The 15,749-nt window shown below is 50.7% G+C and overlaps 1 protein-coding gene across 4 annotated transcripts in view; it reads right to left on the bottom strand.

Moving 5' to 3' along the window:
• Positions 1–15,749, bottom strand: part of LOC135508019 (AT-rich interactive domain-containing protein 3A-like) — a 193,320-nt gene that overhangs the window by 55,857 nt on the left and 121,714 nt on the right. For all 4 annotated transcript variants that reach the window (XM_064927941.1, XM_064928019.1, XM_064928105.1 and 1 more), the window contains one exon: positions 4,584–4,656. In XM_064927941.1, the coding sequence (XP_064784013.1) occupies positions 4,584–4,656 (73 nt within the window). The remainder of the gene's footprint in view (positions 1–4,583; positions 4,657–15,749) is intronic.

The raw sequence follows: 15,749 nt of genomic DNA, 5'->3' as shown, positions 1-15,749 counted from the left end.
AGTGGGGATTCCCCCAAGGGCTGAGGGCTGAGGTGAGGGGGGGTTGTGTTGGGAGGGAGGGGGGGTTGTGTTGGAAGGGGTTATTCCCCCAAGGGTTGAGGTGAGGGGGGATTGTGTTGGAAGGGGGGATTCCCCCAAGGGCTGAGGGCTGAGGTGAGGGGGGATTGTGTTGGAGGGGGATTCCCCAAGGGCTGAGGGCTGAGGTGAGGGGGATTGTGTTGGAAGGGGGATTCCCCAAGGGCTGAGGGCTGAGGTGAGGGGGATTGTGTTGGAAGGGGGATTCCCCCAAGGGCTGAGGGCTGAGGTGAGGGGGGATTGTGTTGGAAAGGGTGATTCCCCCAAGGGCTGAGGGTTGAGGTGAGGGGGATTGTGTTGGAGGGGGATTCCCCAAGGGCTGAGGGCTGAGGTGAGGGGGGATTGTGTTGGAAGGGGGGATTCCCCCAAGGGCTGAGGGCTGAGGTGAGGGGGGATTGTGTTGGAAAGGGTGATTCCCCCAAGGGCTGAGGGCTGAGGTGAGGGGGGATTGTGTTGGAGGGGGATTCCCCCAGGTGCTGAGGGCTGAGGTGAGGGGGGATTGTGTTGGGAGGGGGATTCCCCCAAGGGCTGAGGGCTGAGGTGAGGGGGGATTGTGTTGGAGGGGGATTCCCCCAAGGGCTGAGGGCTGAGGTGAGGGGGGTTGTGTTGGAAGGGGGATTGTGTTGGGAGGGAGGGGGTTGTGTTGGAGGGGAGGGGGGTTGTGTTGGAGGGGAGGGGGGTTGTGTTGGGAGGGAGGGGGGTTGTGTTGGAGGGAGGGGGGTTGTGTTGGAGGGGAGGGGGTTGTGTTGGAGGGGAGGGGGGTTGTGTTGGGAGGGAGGGGGGTTGTGTTGGGAGGGAGGGGGGTTGTGTTGGAGGGGAGGGGGGTTGTGTTGGAGGGGAGGGGGGTTGTGTTGGGAGGGAGGGGGTTGTGTTGGGAGGGAGGGGGTTGTGTTGGAGGAGGGATTGTGTTGGAAGGGGGGATTGTGTTGGGAGGGAGGGGGTTGTGTTGGGAGGGAGGGGGTTGTGTTGGAGGGGGGATTGGTTTGGAAGGGGGGATTGTGTTGGAAGGGAAGGGGGGTTGTGTTGGAAGGGAAGGGGGGTTGTGTTGGAGGGGGTTGTGTTGGAGGGGGTTGTGTTGGAGGGGGTTGTGTTGGAGGGGGAGGGGGATTGTGTTGGAGGGGGATTGTGTTGGGAGGGAGGGGGGTTGTGTTGGAAGGGAGGGGGGATTATGTTGGAGGGGGATTGTGTTGGGAGGGAGGGGGGTTGTGTTGGAGGGGAGGGGGGTTGTGTTGGGAGGGAGGGGGGTTGTGTTGGAGGGGAGGGGGACTTGGGTTGGAGGGGAGGGGGGTTGTGTTGGAGGGGAGGGGGGTTGTGTTGGGAGGGAGGGGGATTGTGTTGGAGGGGAGGGGGATTGTGTTGGAAAGGGGATTGTGTTGGGAGGGGGATTGTGTTGGAGGGGGATTGTGTTGGAGGGGGATTGTGTTGGGAGGGAAGGGTGGTTGTGTTGGAAGGGAGGGGGGGAGGGTTGTGTTGGAGGAGGGATTGTGTCGGGAGGGAGGGGGTTTGTGTTGGAGGGGGACTGTGTTGGAAGGGGGGATTGTGTTGGAAGGGAGGGTGGGGGTTGTGTTGGAGGGGGATTGTGTTGGGGGGAGGGGGGATTGTGTTGGAGGGGTTGAGGGGGGGATTGTGTTGGAAGGGTTGAGGGTGGGTTGTGTTGGAGGGGGGATTGTGTTGGAGGGGTTGAGGGGGGGTTGAGGGGTTGGTTAGCGTGCCACTGTGATATGGATCAACCCCCTGTCCCCCCCTCTCCTGGTAGATAAGTAAAGCTGCAGGAAACAGCACCAGACCCCAAATACTATCCAGACCCCAAATACTATCCAGACCCCAAATACTATCCAGACCCCAAATACTATCCAGACCCCAAATACTATCCAGGCCCAAAATACTATCCAGACCCCAAATACTATCCAGACCCCAAATAATATGCAGACCCCAAATACTATCCAGACCCCAAATACAATCCAGACCCCAAATACTATCCAGACCCCAAAACCTATCCAGACCCCAAATACTATGCAGACCCCAAATACTATCCAGGCCCCAAATACTATCCAGACCCCAAATACTATCCAGGCCCCAAATACTATCCAGACCCCAAATACTATCCAGACCCCAAATACTATGCAGACCCCAAATACTATCCAGACCCCAAATACTATCCAGACCCCAAATACTATCCAGACCCCAAATACTATCCAGACCCCAAATACTATCCAGACCCCAAATACTATCCAGACCCCAAATACTATCCAGGCCCCAAATACTATCCAGGCCCCAAATACTATCCAGACCCCAAATACTATCCAGACATATCCAGGCCCCAAATACTATCCAGGCCCCAAATACTATCCAGACCCCAAATACTATCCAGACCCCAAATACTATCCAGACCCCAAATACCTACCAGACCCCAAATACCTACACTCGATCCCTCCGATGTCAACAACTACAGACCAGTATCCCTTCTTTCTTTTCTCTCCAAAACTCTTGAACGTGCCGTCCTTGGTCAGCTCTCCCGCTATCTCTCTCAGAATGACCTTCTTGATCCAAATCAGTCAGGTTTCAAGACTAGTCATTCAACTGAGACTGCTCTTCTCTGTATCACGGAGGCGCTCCGCACTGCTAAAGCTAACTCTCTCTCCTCTGCTCTCATCCTTCTAGACCTATCGGATGCCTTCGATACTGTGAACCATCAGATCCTCCTCTCCACCCTCTCCGAGTTGGGCATCTCCGGCGCGGCCCACGCTTGGATTGCGTCCTACCTGACAGGTCGCTCCTACCAGGTGGCGTGGCGAGAATCTGTCTCCTCGCCACGCGCTCTCACCACTGGGGTCCCCCAGGGCTCTGTTCTAGGCCCTCTCCTATTCTCGCTATACACCAAGTCACTTGGCTCTGTCATCACCTCACATGGTCTCTCCTATCATTGCTATGCAGACGACACACAATTAATCTTCTCCTTTCCCCTTCTGATGACCAGGTGGCGATCGCATCTCTGCATGTCTGGCAGACATATCAGTGTGGATGACGGATCACCACCTCAAGCTGAACCTCGACAAGACGGAGCTGCTCCTCCTCCCGGGAAGGACTGCCCGTTCCATGATCTCGCCATCACGGTTGACAACTCCATTGTGTCCTCCTCCCAGAGCGCTAAGAACCTTGGCGTGATCCTGGACAACACCCTGTCGTTCTCAACTAACATCAAGGCGGTGGCCCGTTCCTGTAGGTTCATGCTCTACAACATCCGCAGAGTACGACCCTGCCTCACACAGGAAGCGGCGCAGGTCCTAATCCAGGCACTTGTCATCTCCCGTCTGGATTACTGCAACTCGCTGTTGGCTGGGCTCCCTGCCTGTGCCATTAAACCCCTACAACTCATCCAGAACGCCGCAGCCCGTCTGGTGTTCAACCTTCCCAAGTTCTCTCACATCACCCCGCTCCTCCGCTCTCTCCACTGGCTTCCAGTTGAAGCTCGCATCCGCTACAAGACCATGGTGCTTGCCTACGGAGCTGTGAGGGGAACGGCACCCCAGTACCTCCAGGCTCTGATCAGGCCCTACACCCAAACAAGGGAACTGCGTTCATCCACCTCTGGCCTGCTCGCCTCCCTACCACTGAGGAAGTACAGTTCCCGCTCAGCCCAGTCAAAACTGTTCGCTGCTCTGGCCCCCCAATGGTGGAACAAACTCCCTCACGACGCCAGGACAGCGGAGTCAATCACCACCTTCCGGAGACACCTGAAACCCCACCTCTTCAAGGAATACCTAGGATAGGATAAAGTAATCCTTCTCACCCCCCCCTTAATTGATTTAGATGCACTATTGTAAAGTGGCTGTTCCACTGGATGTCAGAAGGTGAATTCACCAATTTGTAAGTCGCTCTGGATAAGAGCGTCTGCTAAATGACTTAAATGTCTTAAATGTACTATCCAGACCCCAAATACTATCCAGGCCCCAAATACTATCCAGACCCCAAATACTATCCAGGCCCCAAATACTATCCAGGACCCAAATACTATCCAGGCCCCAAATACTATCCAGACCCCAAATACTATCCAGACCCCAAATACTATCCAGGCTCTGGGGCCTCTGGGGCCTTCAAAACACTCAGCCACATTCTCCTGTTGTTACAGCTGTCTAACATCTGCAGCAGTTTTCACAAGACAAACGGACTGACGGAAGGACGGACAGAGATACACACACAAATGTTTCTGTCTCACAAAGGACTTTGAGAAAATTAGCTTGGAGCAACGACAGGCAAACTTTTCACAAAAATAAATGTTTTCCAATTGAAGTTCAAACACGAATGTCATGATCAGAACCTGGAACAGGAAGTCTGATCTCCTGTCTGTTGAGGATGTTTATAAGTGACACGCTAAAACATTCAAACAGTTTTAACAACAAGAATCACTATGCTCCAAGAAAGGTATAGTTATGTTGAGTTAGTTATATATATATATATATATATATATTATGAGATATGTATTACATTATTGTATATTAAGAACTCACCTCTCTTCTGCATAAAACTGAAGAGGTCATCAAGAAACTCTTTCCTCTTGACCTCGTCGTCCAACTCGTACAACTAGAAGGAAAACAAGATGACTCACTTAGATAATAATCTCGTTAAAACTAGTTAAAACTGGTTCAGATGTGTTAAAGCTGGTTAAAACTGGTTCAAATGTGTTAAAGCTGGTTAAAACTGGTTCAAATGTGTTAAAGCTGGTTTAAACTGGTTAAAACTGGTTCAAATGTGTTAAAGCTGGTTTAAACTGGTTAAAACTGGTTCAAATGTGTTAAAGCTGGTTAAAACTGGTTAAAATGTGTTAACTGGTTAAAACGTCTCAAAACTGGTTAAAACTGGCCTATTGGTAAACATGAGTCCTTTCGTAGTGAAATATGTCTAATAGAACTTACTATCGATGAAAACCTTCAGAATACAACATCTCATAGTACCGTAGTGCCACACCAAACACATTTAAAGGAAGGTAGACGGGGCGAAAAGCAAAACAATGAATGTAGATTGTCAGCACTATAACACGTTGCAAACTTCCTTACTTCTATCAGGTTCATATAAACCTGTAAACACAATATAATGTCTAGTTCGTAGAGAAACAGAGCAGATGTGGCTTATTGTCGTTACGGCTTCAAGACGATCTGTGAGTAACCTTTAATGTTCTGAAGGTAATTGCAACAGAATGTCTTGTGGCAGAATGGCTGGATACCAACAGACACCGTGTCTCCTCTGTGAAGGAACAATATCAGGAAACAGAATGGCTGGATACCAACAGGTACCGTGTCTCCTCTGTGAAGGAACAATATCAGGAAACAGAATGGCTGGATACCAACAGACACAGTGTCTCCTCTGTGAAGGAACAATATCAGGAAACAGAATGGCTGGATACCAACAGACACAGTGTCTCCTCTGTGAAGGAACAATATCAGGAAACAGAATGGCTGGATACCAACAGACACAGTGTCTCCTCTGTGAAGGAACAATATCAGGAAACAGAATGGCTGGATACCAACAGACACAGTGTCTCCTCTGTGAAGGAACAATATCAGGAAACAGAGTGGCTGTATACAAACAGACACCGTGTCTCCTCTGTGAAGGAACAATATCACACCACATCTACAGTCTACAGACCCTACTGAGTATTCCCTGTGAAACCACACCACATCTACAGTCTACAGACCCTACTGAGTATTCCCTGTGAAACCACACCACATCGACAGTCTACAGACCCTACTGAGTATTCCCTGTGAAACCACACCACATCTACAGTCTACAGACCCTACTGAGTATTCCCTGTGAAACCACACCACATCGACAGTCTACAGACCCTACTGAGTATTCCCTGTGAAACCACACCACATCGACAGTCTACAGACCCTACTGAGTATTCCCTGTGAAACCACACCACATCGACAGTCTACAGACCCTACTGAGTATTCCCTGTGAAACCACATCTACAGTCTACAGACCCTACTGAGTATTCCCTGTGAAACCACACCACATCTACAGTCTACAGACCCTACTGAGTATTCCCTGTGAAACCACACCACATCTACAGTCTACAGACCCTACTGAGTATTCCCTGTGAAACCACACCATATATACAGTCTACAGACCCTACTGAGTATTCCCTGTGAAACCACACCACATCTACAGTCTACAGACTCTACTGAGTATTCCCTGTGAAACCACACCACATCTACAGTCTACAGACCCTACTGAGTATTCCCTGTGAAACCACACCACATCTACAGTCTACAGACCCTACTTAGTATTCCCTGTGAAACCACATCTACAGTCTACAGACCCTACTGAGTATCCCCTGTGAAACCACACCACATCTACAGTCTACAGACCCGACTGAATATTCCCTGTGAAACCACACCACATCTACAGTCTACAGACCCTACTGAGTATCCCCTGTGAAACCACACCACATCTACAGTCTACAGACCCTACTGAGTATTCCCTGTGAAACCACACCACATCTACAGTCTACAGACCCTACTGAATATTCCCTGTGAAACCACATCTACAGTCTACAGACCCTACTGAATATTCCCTGTGAAACCACACCACATCTACAGTCTACAGACCCTACTGAGTATTCCCTGTGAAACCACACCACATCGACAGTCTACAGACCCTACTGAGTATTCCCTGTGAAACCACACCACATCGACAGTCTACAGACCCTACTGAGTATTCCCTGTGAAACCACACCACATCTACAGTCTACAGACCCTACTGAGTATTCCCTGTGAAACCACACCACATCTACAGTCTACAGACCCTACTGAGTATTCCCTGTGAAACCACACCACATCTACAGTCTACAGACCCTATTGAGTATTCCCTGTGAAACCACACCATATATACAGACCCTACTGAGTATTCCCTGTGAAACCACACCACATCGACAGTCTACAGACCCTACTGAGTATTCCCTGTGAAACCACACCACATCTACAGTCTACAGACCCTACTGAGTATTCCCTGTGAAACCACACCACATCTACAGTCTACAGACCCTATTGAGTATTCCCTGTGAAACCACATCTACAGTCTACAGACCCTACTGAGTATTCCCTGTGAAACCACATCTACAGTCTACAGACCCTACTGAGTATCCCCTGTGAAACCACACCACATCTACAGTCTACAGACCCTACTGAGTATTCCCTGTGAAACCACACCACATCTACAGTCTACAGACCCTACTGAATATTCCCTGTGAAACCACATCTACAGTCTACAGACCCTACTGAGTATTCCCTGTGAAACCACACCACATCTACAGTCTACAGACCCTACTGAATATTCCCTGTGAAACCACATCTACAGTCTACAGACCCTACTTAGTATTCCCTGTGAAACCACATCTACAGTCTACAGACCCTACTGAGTATCCCCTGTGAAACCACACCACATCTACAGTCTACAGACCCTACTGAGTATCCCCTGTGAAACCACACCACATCTACAGTCTACAGACCCTACTGAGTATTCCCTGTGAAACCACACCACATCTACAGTCTACAGACCCTACTGAATATTCCCTGTGAAACCACATCTACAGTCTACAGACCCTACTGAATAGTCCCTGTGAAACCACACCACATCTACAGTCTACAGACCCTACTGAGTATTCCCTGTGAAACCACACCACATCTACAGTCTACAGACCCTACTGAGTATTCCCTGTGAAACCACACCACATCTACAGTCTACAGACCCTACTGAATATTCCCTGTGAAACCACATCTACAGTCTACAGACCCTACTGAATATTCCCTGTGAAACCACACCACATCTACAGTCTACAGACCCTACTGAGTATTCCCTGTGAAACCACATCTACAGTCTACAGACCCTACTGAATATTCCCTGTGAAACCACACCACATCTAGTCTACAGACCCTACTGAGTATTCCCTGTGAAACCACACCACATCTACAGTCTACAAACCCTACTGAGTATTCCCTGTGAAACCACACCACATCTACAGTCTACAGACCCTACTGAGTATTCCCTGTGAAACCACACCACATCTACAGTCTACAGACCCTACTGAGTATTCCCTGTGAAACCACACCACATCTACAGTCTACAGACCCTACTGAATATTCCCTGTGAAACCACACCACATCGACAGTCTACAGACCCTACTGAATATTCCCTGTGAAACCACACCACATCGACAGTCTACAGACCCTACTGAGTATTCCCTGTGAAACCACATCTACAGTCTACAGACCCTACTGAATATTCCCCTACAATACTTTTACTGCTGAACACAGAATAGTTCTCGCTCTGAGCCAATATATATTACATAAACAGTGATTCTTATTGGGGGACATTTTATTTGAACTTAGAACATGTTTTAAAACCCACATTTTTTGCAAATATCACTTAAAAAAATTAATAAAATATATATTTTTATTAATAAAATAAAAATATATATCTTGAATGGTTATTAACAATTTTCTACTAGTTCTACTGGGACCACTGGGACCACCCATATGTAAAAGTAGTGGCCCCAGCCGACTTGTAAGTCGCTTTGGACAAAAGCGTCTGCTAAATGGGATATATTATTATTATTATTATTATTAAGTGGGGGACTTTTACGTAGACATTTTCTGAAATTCCGTGACTCAGGCATACTTTTTGGGACAGTCACAAGTAGAGGAGTGGACGGGAGGAGAAAGACAACAGGACAGTCACCAGTAGAGGAGTGGACGGGGGAGAACGACAACAGGACAGTCACCAGTAGAGGAGTGGACAGGAGGAGAAAGACAACAGGACAGTCACCAGTAGAGGAGTGAACGGGAGGAGAAAGACAACAGGACAGTTACCAGTAGAGGAGTGGACAGGAGGAGAAAGACAACAGGACAGTCACCAGTAGAGGAGTGGACAGGAGGAGAAAGACAACAGGACAGTCACAAGTAGAGGAGTGGACAGGAGGAGAAAGACAACAGGACAGTCACAAGTAGAGGAGTGGACAGGAGGAGAAAGACAACAGGACAGTCACCAGTAGAGGAGTGGACAGGAGGAGAAAGACAACAGGACAGTCACAAGTAGAGGAGTGGACGGGAGGAGAAAGACAACAGGACAGTCACCAGTAGAGGAGTGGACAGAGGAGGAGAAAGACAACAGGACAGTCACCAGTAGAGGAGTGGACAGGAGGAGAAAGACAACAGGACAGTCACCAGTAGAGGAGTGGACGGGGGAGAACGACAACAGGACAGTCACCAGTAGAGGAGTGGACAGGAGGAGAAAGACAACAGGACAGTCACCAGTAGAGGAGTGGACAGGAGGAGAAAGACAACAGGACAGTCACCAGTAGAGGAGTGGACAGGAGGAGAAAGACAACAGGACAGTCACCAGTAGAGGAGTGGACAGGAGGAGAAAGACAACAGGACAGTCACCAGTAGAGGAGTGGACAGGAGGAGAAAGACAACAGGACAGTCACCAGTAGAGGAGTGGACGGGAGGAGAAAGACAACAGGACAGTCACCAGTAGAGGAGTGGACAGGAGGAGAAAGACAACAGGACAGTCACCAGTAGAGGAGTGGACAGGAGGAGAAAGACAACAGGACAGTCACCAGTAGAGGAGTGGACAGGAGGAGAAAGACAACAGGACAGTCACCAGTAGAGGAGTGGACGGGGGAGAACGACAACAGGACAGTCACCAGTAGAGGAGTGGACAGGAGGAGAAAGACAACAGGACAGTCACCAGTAGAGGAGTGGACAGGAGGAGAAAGACAACAGGACAGTCACCAGTAGAGGAGTGGACGGGAGGAGAAAGACAACAGGACAGTCACCAGTAGAGGAGTGGACGGGAGGAGAAAGACAACAGGACAGTCACCAGTAGAGGAGTGGACAGGAGGAGAAAGACAACAGGACAGTTACCAGTAGAGGAGTGGACAGGAGGAGAAAGACAACAGGACAGTTACCAGTAGAGGAGTGGACGGGGGAGAACGACAACAGGACAGTCACCAGTAGAGGAGTGGACAGGAGGAGAAAGACAACAGGACAGTCACCAGTAGAGGAGTGGACAGGAGGAGAAAGACAACAGGACAGTCACCAGTAGAGGAGTGGACGGGGAGAACGACAACAGGACAGTCACCAGTAGAGGAGTGGACAGGAGGAGAAAGACAACAGGACAGTCACCAGTAGAGGAGTGGACAGGAGGAGAAAGACAACAGGACAGTCACCAGTAGAGGAGTGGACAGGAGGAGAAAGACAACAGGACAGTCACCAGTAGAGGAGTGGACGGGGGAGAACGACAACAGGACAGTCACCAGTAGAGGAGTGGACGGGAGGAGAAAGACAACAGGACAGTCACCAGTAGAGGAGTGGACAGGAGGAGAAAGACAACAGGACAGTCACCAGTAGAGGAGTGGACAGGAGGAGAAAGACAACAGGACAGTCACCAGTAGAGGAGTGGACGGGAGGAGAAAGACAACAGGACAGTCACCAGTAGAGGAGTGGACAGGAGGAGAAAGACAACAGGACAGTCACCAGTAGAGGAGTGGACAGGAGGAGAAAGACAACAGGACAGTCACAAGTAGAGGAGTGGACGGGAGGAGAAAGACAACAGGACAGTCACCAGTAGAGGAGTGGACGGGGGAGAACGACAACAGGACAGTTACCAGTAGAGGAGTGGACGGGAGGAGAAAGACAACAGGACAGTCACCAGTAGAGGAGTGGACGGGAGGAGAAAGACAACAGGACAGTCACCAGTAGAGGAGTGGACAGGAGGAGAAAGACAACAGGACAGTCACCAGTAGAGGAGTGGACAGGAGGAGAAAGACAACAGGACAGTCACCAGTAGAGGAGTGGACAGGAGGAGAAAGACAACAGGACAGTCACCAGTAGAGGAGTGGACGGGGGAGAAAGACAACAGGACAGTCACCAGTAGAGGAGTGGACGGGAGGAGAAAGACAACAGGACAGTCACCAGTAGAGGAGTGGACGGGAGGAGAAAGACAACAGGACAGTCACCAGTAGAGGAGTGGACGGGAGGAGAAAGACAACAGGACAGTCACCAGTAGAGGAGTGGACGGGGGGAGAAAGACAACAGGACAGTCACCAGTAGAGGAGTGGACGGGGGAGAACGACAACAGGACAGTCACCAGTAGAGGAGTGGACAGGAGGAGAAAGACAACAGGACAGTCACCAGTAGAGGAGTGGACAGGAGGAGAAAGACAACAGGACAGTTACCAGTAGAGGAGTGGACAGGAGGAGAAAGACAACAGAAAGACAACAGGACAGTCACCAGTAGAGGAGTGGACAGGAGGAGAAAGACAACAGGACAGTTACCAGTAGAGGAGTGGACGGGAGGAGAAAGACAACAGGACAGTCACCAGTAGAGGAGTGGACAGGAGGAGAAAGACAACAGGACAGTCACCAGTAGAGGAGTGGACAGGAGGAGAAAGACAACAGGACAGTCACCAGTAGAGGAGTGGACGGGAGGAGAAAGACAACAGGACAGTTACCAGTAGAGGAGTGGACAGGAGGAGAAAGACAACAGGACAGTTACCAGTAGAGGAGTGGACGGGAGGAGAAAGACAACAGGACAGTCCCCAGTAGAGGAGTGGACGGGAGGAGAAAGACAACAGAAAGACAACAGGACAGTCACCAGTAGAGGAGTGGACAGGAGGAGAAAGACAACAGGACAGTTACCAGTAGAGGAGTGGACAGGAGGAGAAAGACAACAGGACAGTTACCAGTAGAGGAGTGGACAGGAGGAGAAAGACAACAGGACAGTTACCAGTAGAGGAGTGAACGGGAGGAGAAAGACAACAGGACAGTCACCAGTAGAGGAGTGGACAGGAGGAGAAAGACAACAGGACAGTCACCAGTAGAGGAGTGGACAGGAGGAGAAAGACAACAGGACAGTCACCAGTAGAGGAGTGGACGGGAGGAGAAAGACAACAGGACAGTCACCAGTAGAGGAGTGGACGGGAGGAGAAAGACAACAGGACAGTTACCAGTAGAGGAGTGGACAGGAGGAGAAAGACAACAGGACAGTTACCAGTAGAGGAGTGGACAGGAGGAGAAAGACAACAGGACAGTTACCAGTAGAGGAGTGGACAGGAGGAGAAAGACAACAGGACAGTTACCAGTAGAGGAGTGGACAGGAGGAGAAAGACAACAGGACAGTTACCAGTAGAGGAGTGGACAGGAGGAGAAAGACAACAGGACAGTCACCAGTAGAGGAGTGGACGGGGGAGAACGACAACAGGACAGTCACCAGTAGAGGAGTGGACAGGAGGAGAAAGACAACAGGACAGTCACCAGTAGAGGAGTGGACAGGAGGAGAAAGACAACAGGACAGTCACCAGTAGAGGAGTGGACGGGAGGAGAAAGACAACAGGACAGTCACCAGTAGAGGAGTGGACAGGAGGAGAAAGACAACAGGACAGTCACAAGTAGAGGAGTGGACGGGAGGAGAAAGACAACAGGACAGTCACCAGTAGAGGAGTGGACGGGGGAGAACGACAACAGGACAGTTACCAGTAGAGGAGTGGACGGGAGGAGAAAGACAACAGGACAGTCACCAGTAGAGGAGTGGACAGGAGGAGAAAGACAACAGGACAGTCACCAGTAGAGGAGTGGACAGGAGGAGAACGACAACAGGACAGTCACCAGTAGAGGAGTGGACGGGGGAGAACGACAACAGGACAGTCACCAGTAGAGGAGTGGACAGGAGGAGAAAGACAACAGGACAGTTACCAGTAGAGGAGTGGACGGGGGGAGAAAGACAACAGGACAGTCACCAGTAGAGGAGTGGACAGGAGGAGAAAGACAACAGGACAGTTACCAGTAGAGGAGTGGACGGGGGAGAACGACAACAGGACAGTCACCAGTAGAGGAGTGGACGGGAGGAGAAAGACAACAGGACAGTCACCAGTAGAGGAGTGGACGGGGGAGAACGACAACAGGACAGTCACCAGTAGAGGAGTGGACGGGAGGAGAACGACAACAGGACAGTCACCAGTAGAGGAGTGGACGGGGGAGAACGACAACAGGACAGTCACCAGTAGAGGAGTGGACAGGAGGAGAAAGACAACAGGACAGTCACCAGTAGAGGAGTGGACAGGAGGAGAAAGACAACAGGACAGTTACCAGTAGAGGAGTGGACAGGAGGAGAAAGACAACAGAAAGACAACAGGACAGTCACCAGTAGAGGAGTGGACAGGAGGAGAAAGACAACAGGACAGTTACCAGTAGAGGAGTGGACGGGAGGAGAAAGACAACAGGACAGTCACCAGTAGAGGAGTGGACAGGAGGAGAAAGACAACAGGACAGTCACCAGTAGAGGAGTGGACAGGAGGAGAAAGACAACAGGACAGTCACCAGTAGAGGAGTGGACGGGAGGAGAAAGACAACAGGACAGTTACCAGTAGAGGAGTGGACAGGAGGAGAAAGACAACAGGACAGTTACCAGTAGAGGAGTGGACGGGAGGAGAAAGACAACAGGACAGTCACCAGTAGAGGAGTGAACGGGGGAGAACGACAACAGAAAGACAACAGGACAGTCACCAGTAGAGGAGTGGACAGGAGGAGAAAGACAACAGGACAGTTACCAGTAGAGGAGTGGACAGGAGGAGAAAGACAACAGGACAGTCACCAGTAGAGGAGTGAACGGGGGAGAACGACAACAGGACAGTCACCAGTAGAGGAGTGGACAGGAGGAGAAAGACAACAGGACAGTCACCAGTAGAGGAGTGGACGGGAGGAGAAAGACAACAGGACAGTTACCAGTAGAGGAGTGGATGGGGGAGAAAGACAACAGGACAGTCACCAGTAGAGGAGTGGACGGGAGGAGAAAGACAACAGGACAGTCACCAGTAGAGGAGTGGACAGGAGGAGAAAGACAACAGGACAGTCACCAGTAAGAGGAGTGGACGGGAGGAGAAAGACAACAGGACAGTCACCAGTAGAGGAGTGGACGGGAGGAGAAAGACAACAGGACAGTCACCAGTAGAGGAGTGGACGGGAGGAGAAAGACAACAGGACAGTCACCAGTAGAGGAGTGGACGGGAGGAGAAAGACAACAGAAAGACAACAGGACAGTCACCAGTAGAGGAGTGGACAGGAGGAGAAAGACAACAGAAAGACAACAGGACAGTCACCAGTAGAGGAGTGGACGGGAGGAGAAAGACAACAGAAAGACAACAGGACAGTCACCAGTAGAGGAGTGGACAGGAGGAGAAAGACAACAGGACAGTTACCAGTAGAGGAGTGGACAGGAGGAGAAAGACAACAGGACAGTCACCAGTAGAGGAGTGAACGGGGGAGAACGACAACAGGACAGTCACCAGTAGAGGAGTGGACAGGAGGAGAAAGACAACAGGACAGTCACCAGTAGAGGAGTGGACGGGAGGAGAAAGACAACAGGACAGTTACCAGTAGAGGAGTGGATGGGGGAGAAAGACAACAGGACAGTCACCAGTAGAGGAGTGGACGGGAGGAGAAAGACAACAGGACAGTCACCAGTAGAGGAGTGGACAGGAGGAGAAAGACAACAGGACAGTCACCAGTAAGAGGAGTGGACGGGAGGAGAAAGACAACAGGACAGTCACCAGTAGAGGAGTGGACGGGAGGAGAAAGACAACAGGACAGTCACCAGTAGAGGAGTGGACGGGAGGAGAAAGACAACAGGACAGTCACCAGTAGAGGAGTGGACGGGAGGAGAAAGACAACAGGACAGTCACCAGTAGAGGAGTGGACGGGAGGAGAACGACAACAGGACAGTCACCAGTAGAGGAGTGGACAGGAGGAGAAAGACAACAGGACAGTCACCAGTAGAGGAGTGGACGGGAGGAGAAAGACAACAGGACAGTCACCAGTAGAGGAGTGGACGGGAGGAGAAAGACAACAGGACAGTCACCAGTAGAGGAGTGGACAGGAGGAGAAAGACAACAGGACAGTCACCAGTAGAGGAGTGGACGGGAGGAGAAAGACAACAGGACAGTCACCAGTAGAGGAGTGGACAGGAGGAGAAAGACAACAGGACAGTCACCAGTAGAGGAGTGGACAGGAGGAGAAAGACAACAGGACAGTCACCAGTAGAGGAGTGGACGGGAGGAGAAAGACAACAGGACAGTCACCAGTAGAGGAGTGGACGGGGAGGAGAAAGACAACAGGACAGTCACCAGTAGAGGAGTGGACGGGAGGAGAAAGACAACAGGACAGTCACCAGTAGAGGAGTGGACGGGAGGAGAAAGACAACAGGACAGTCACCAGTAGAGGAGTGGACGGGAGGAGAAAGACAACAGGACAGTCACCAGTAGAGGAGTGGACAGGAGGAGAAAGACAACAGAAAGACAACAGGACAGTCACCAGTAGAGGAGTGGACGGGAGGAGAAAGACAACAGGACAGTCACCAGTAGAGGAGTGGACAGGAGGAGAAAGACAACAGGACAGTCACCAGTAGAGGAGTGGACAGGAGGAGAAAGACAACAGGACAGTTACCAGTAGAGGAGTGGACGGGAGGAGAAAGACAACAGGACAGTCACCAGTAGAGGAGTGGACAGGAGGAGAAAGACAACAGGACAGTCACCAGTAGAGGAGTGGACAGGAGGAGAAAGACAACAGAAAGACAACAGGACAGTTACCAGTAGAGGAGTGAACGGGAGGAGAAAGACAACAG

This window comes from Oncorhynchus masou, chromosome 1 (genome assembly GCF_036934945.1).
Source record: "Oncorhynchus masou masou isolate Uvic2021 chromosome 1, UVic_Omas_1.1, whole genome shotgun sequence".
Lineage (NCBI taxonomy): Eukaryota > Metazoa > Chordata > Actinopteri > Salmoniformes > Salmonidae > Oncorhynchus > Oncorhynchus masou.
Note: the sequence above shows the minus strand (reverse complement) of the source record. Positions and strands in the feature narration are given on the sequence as shown.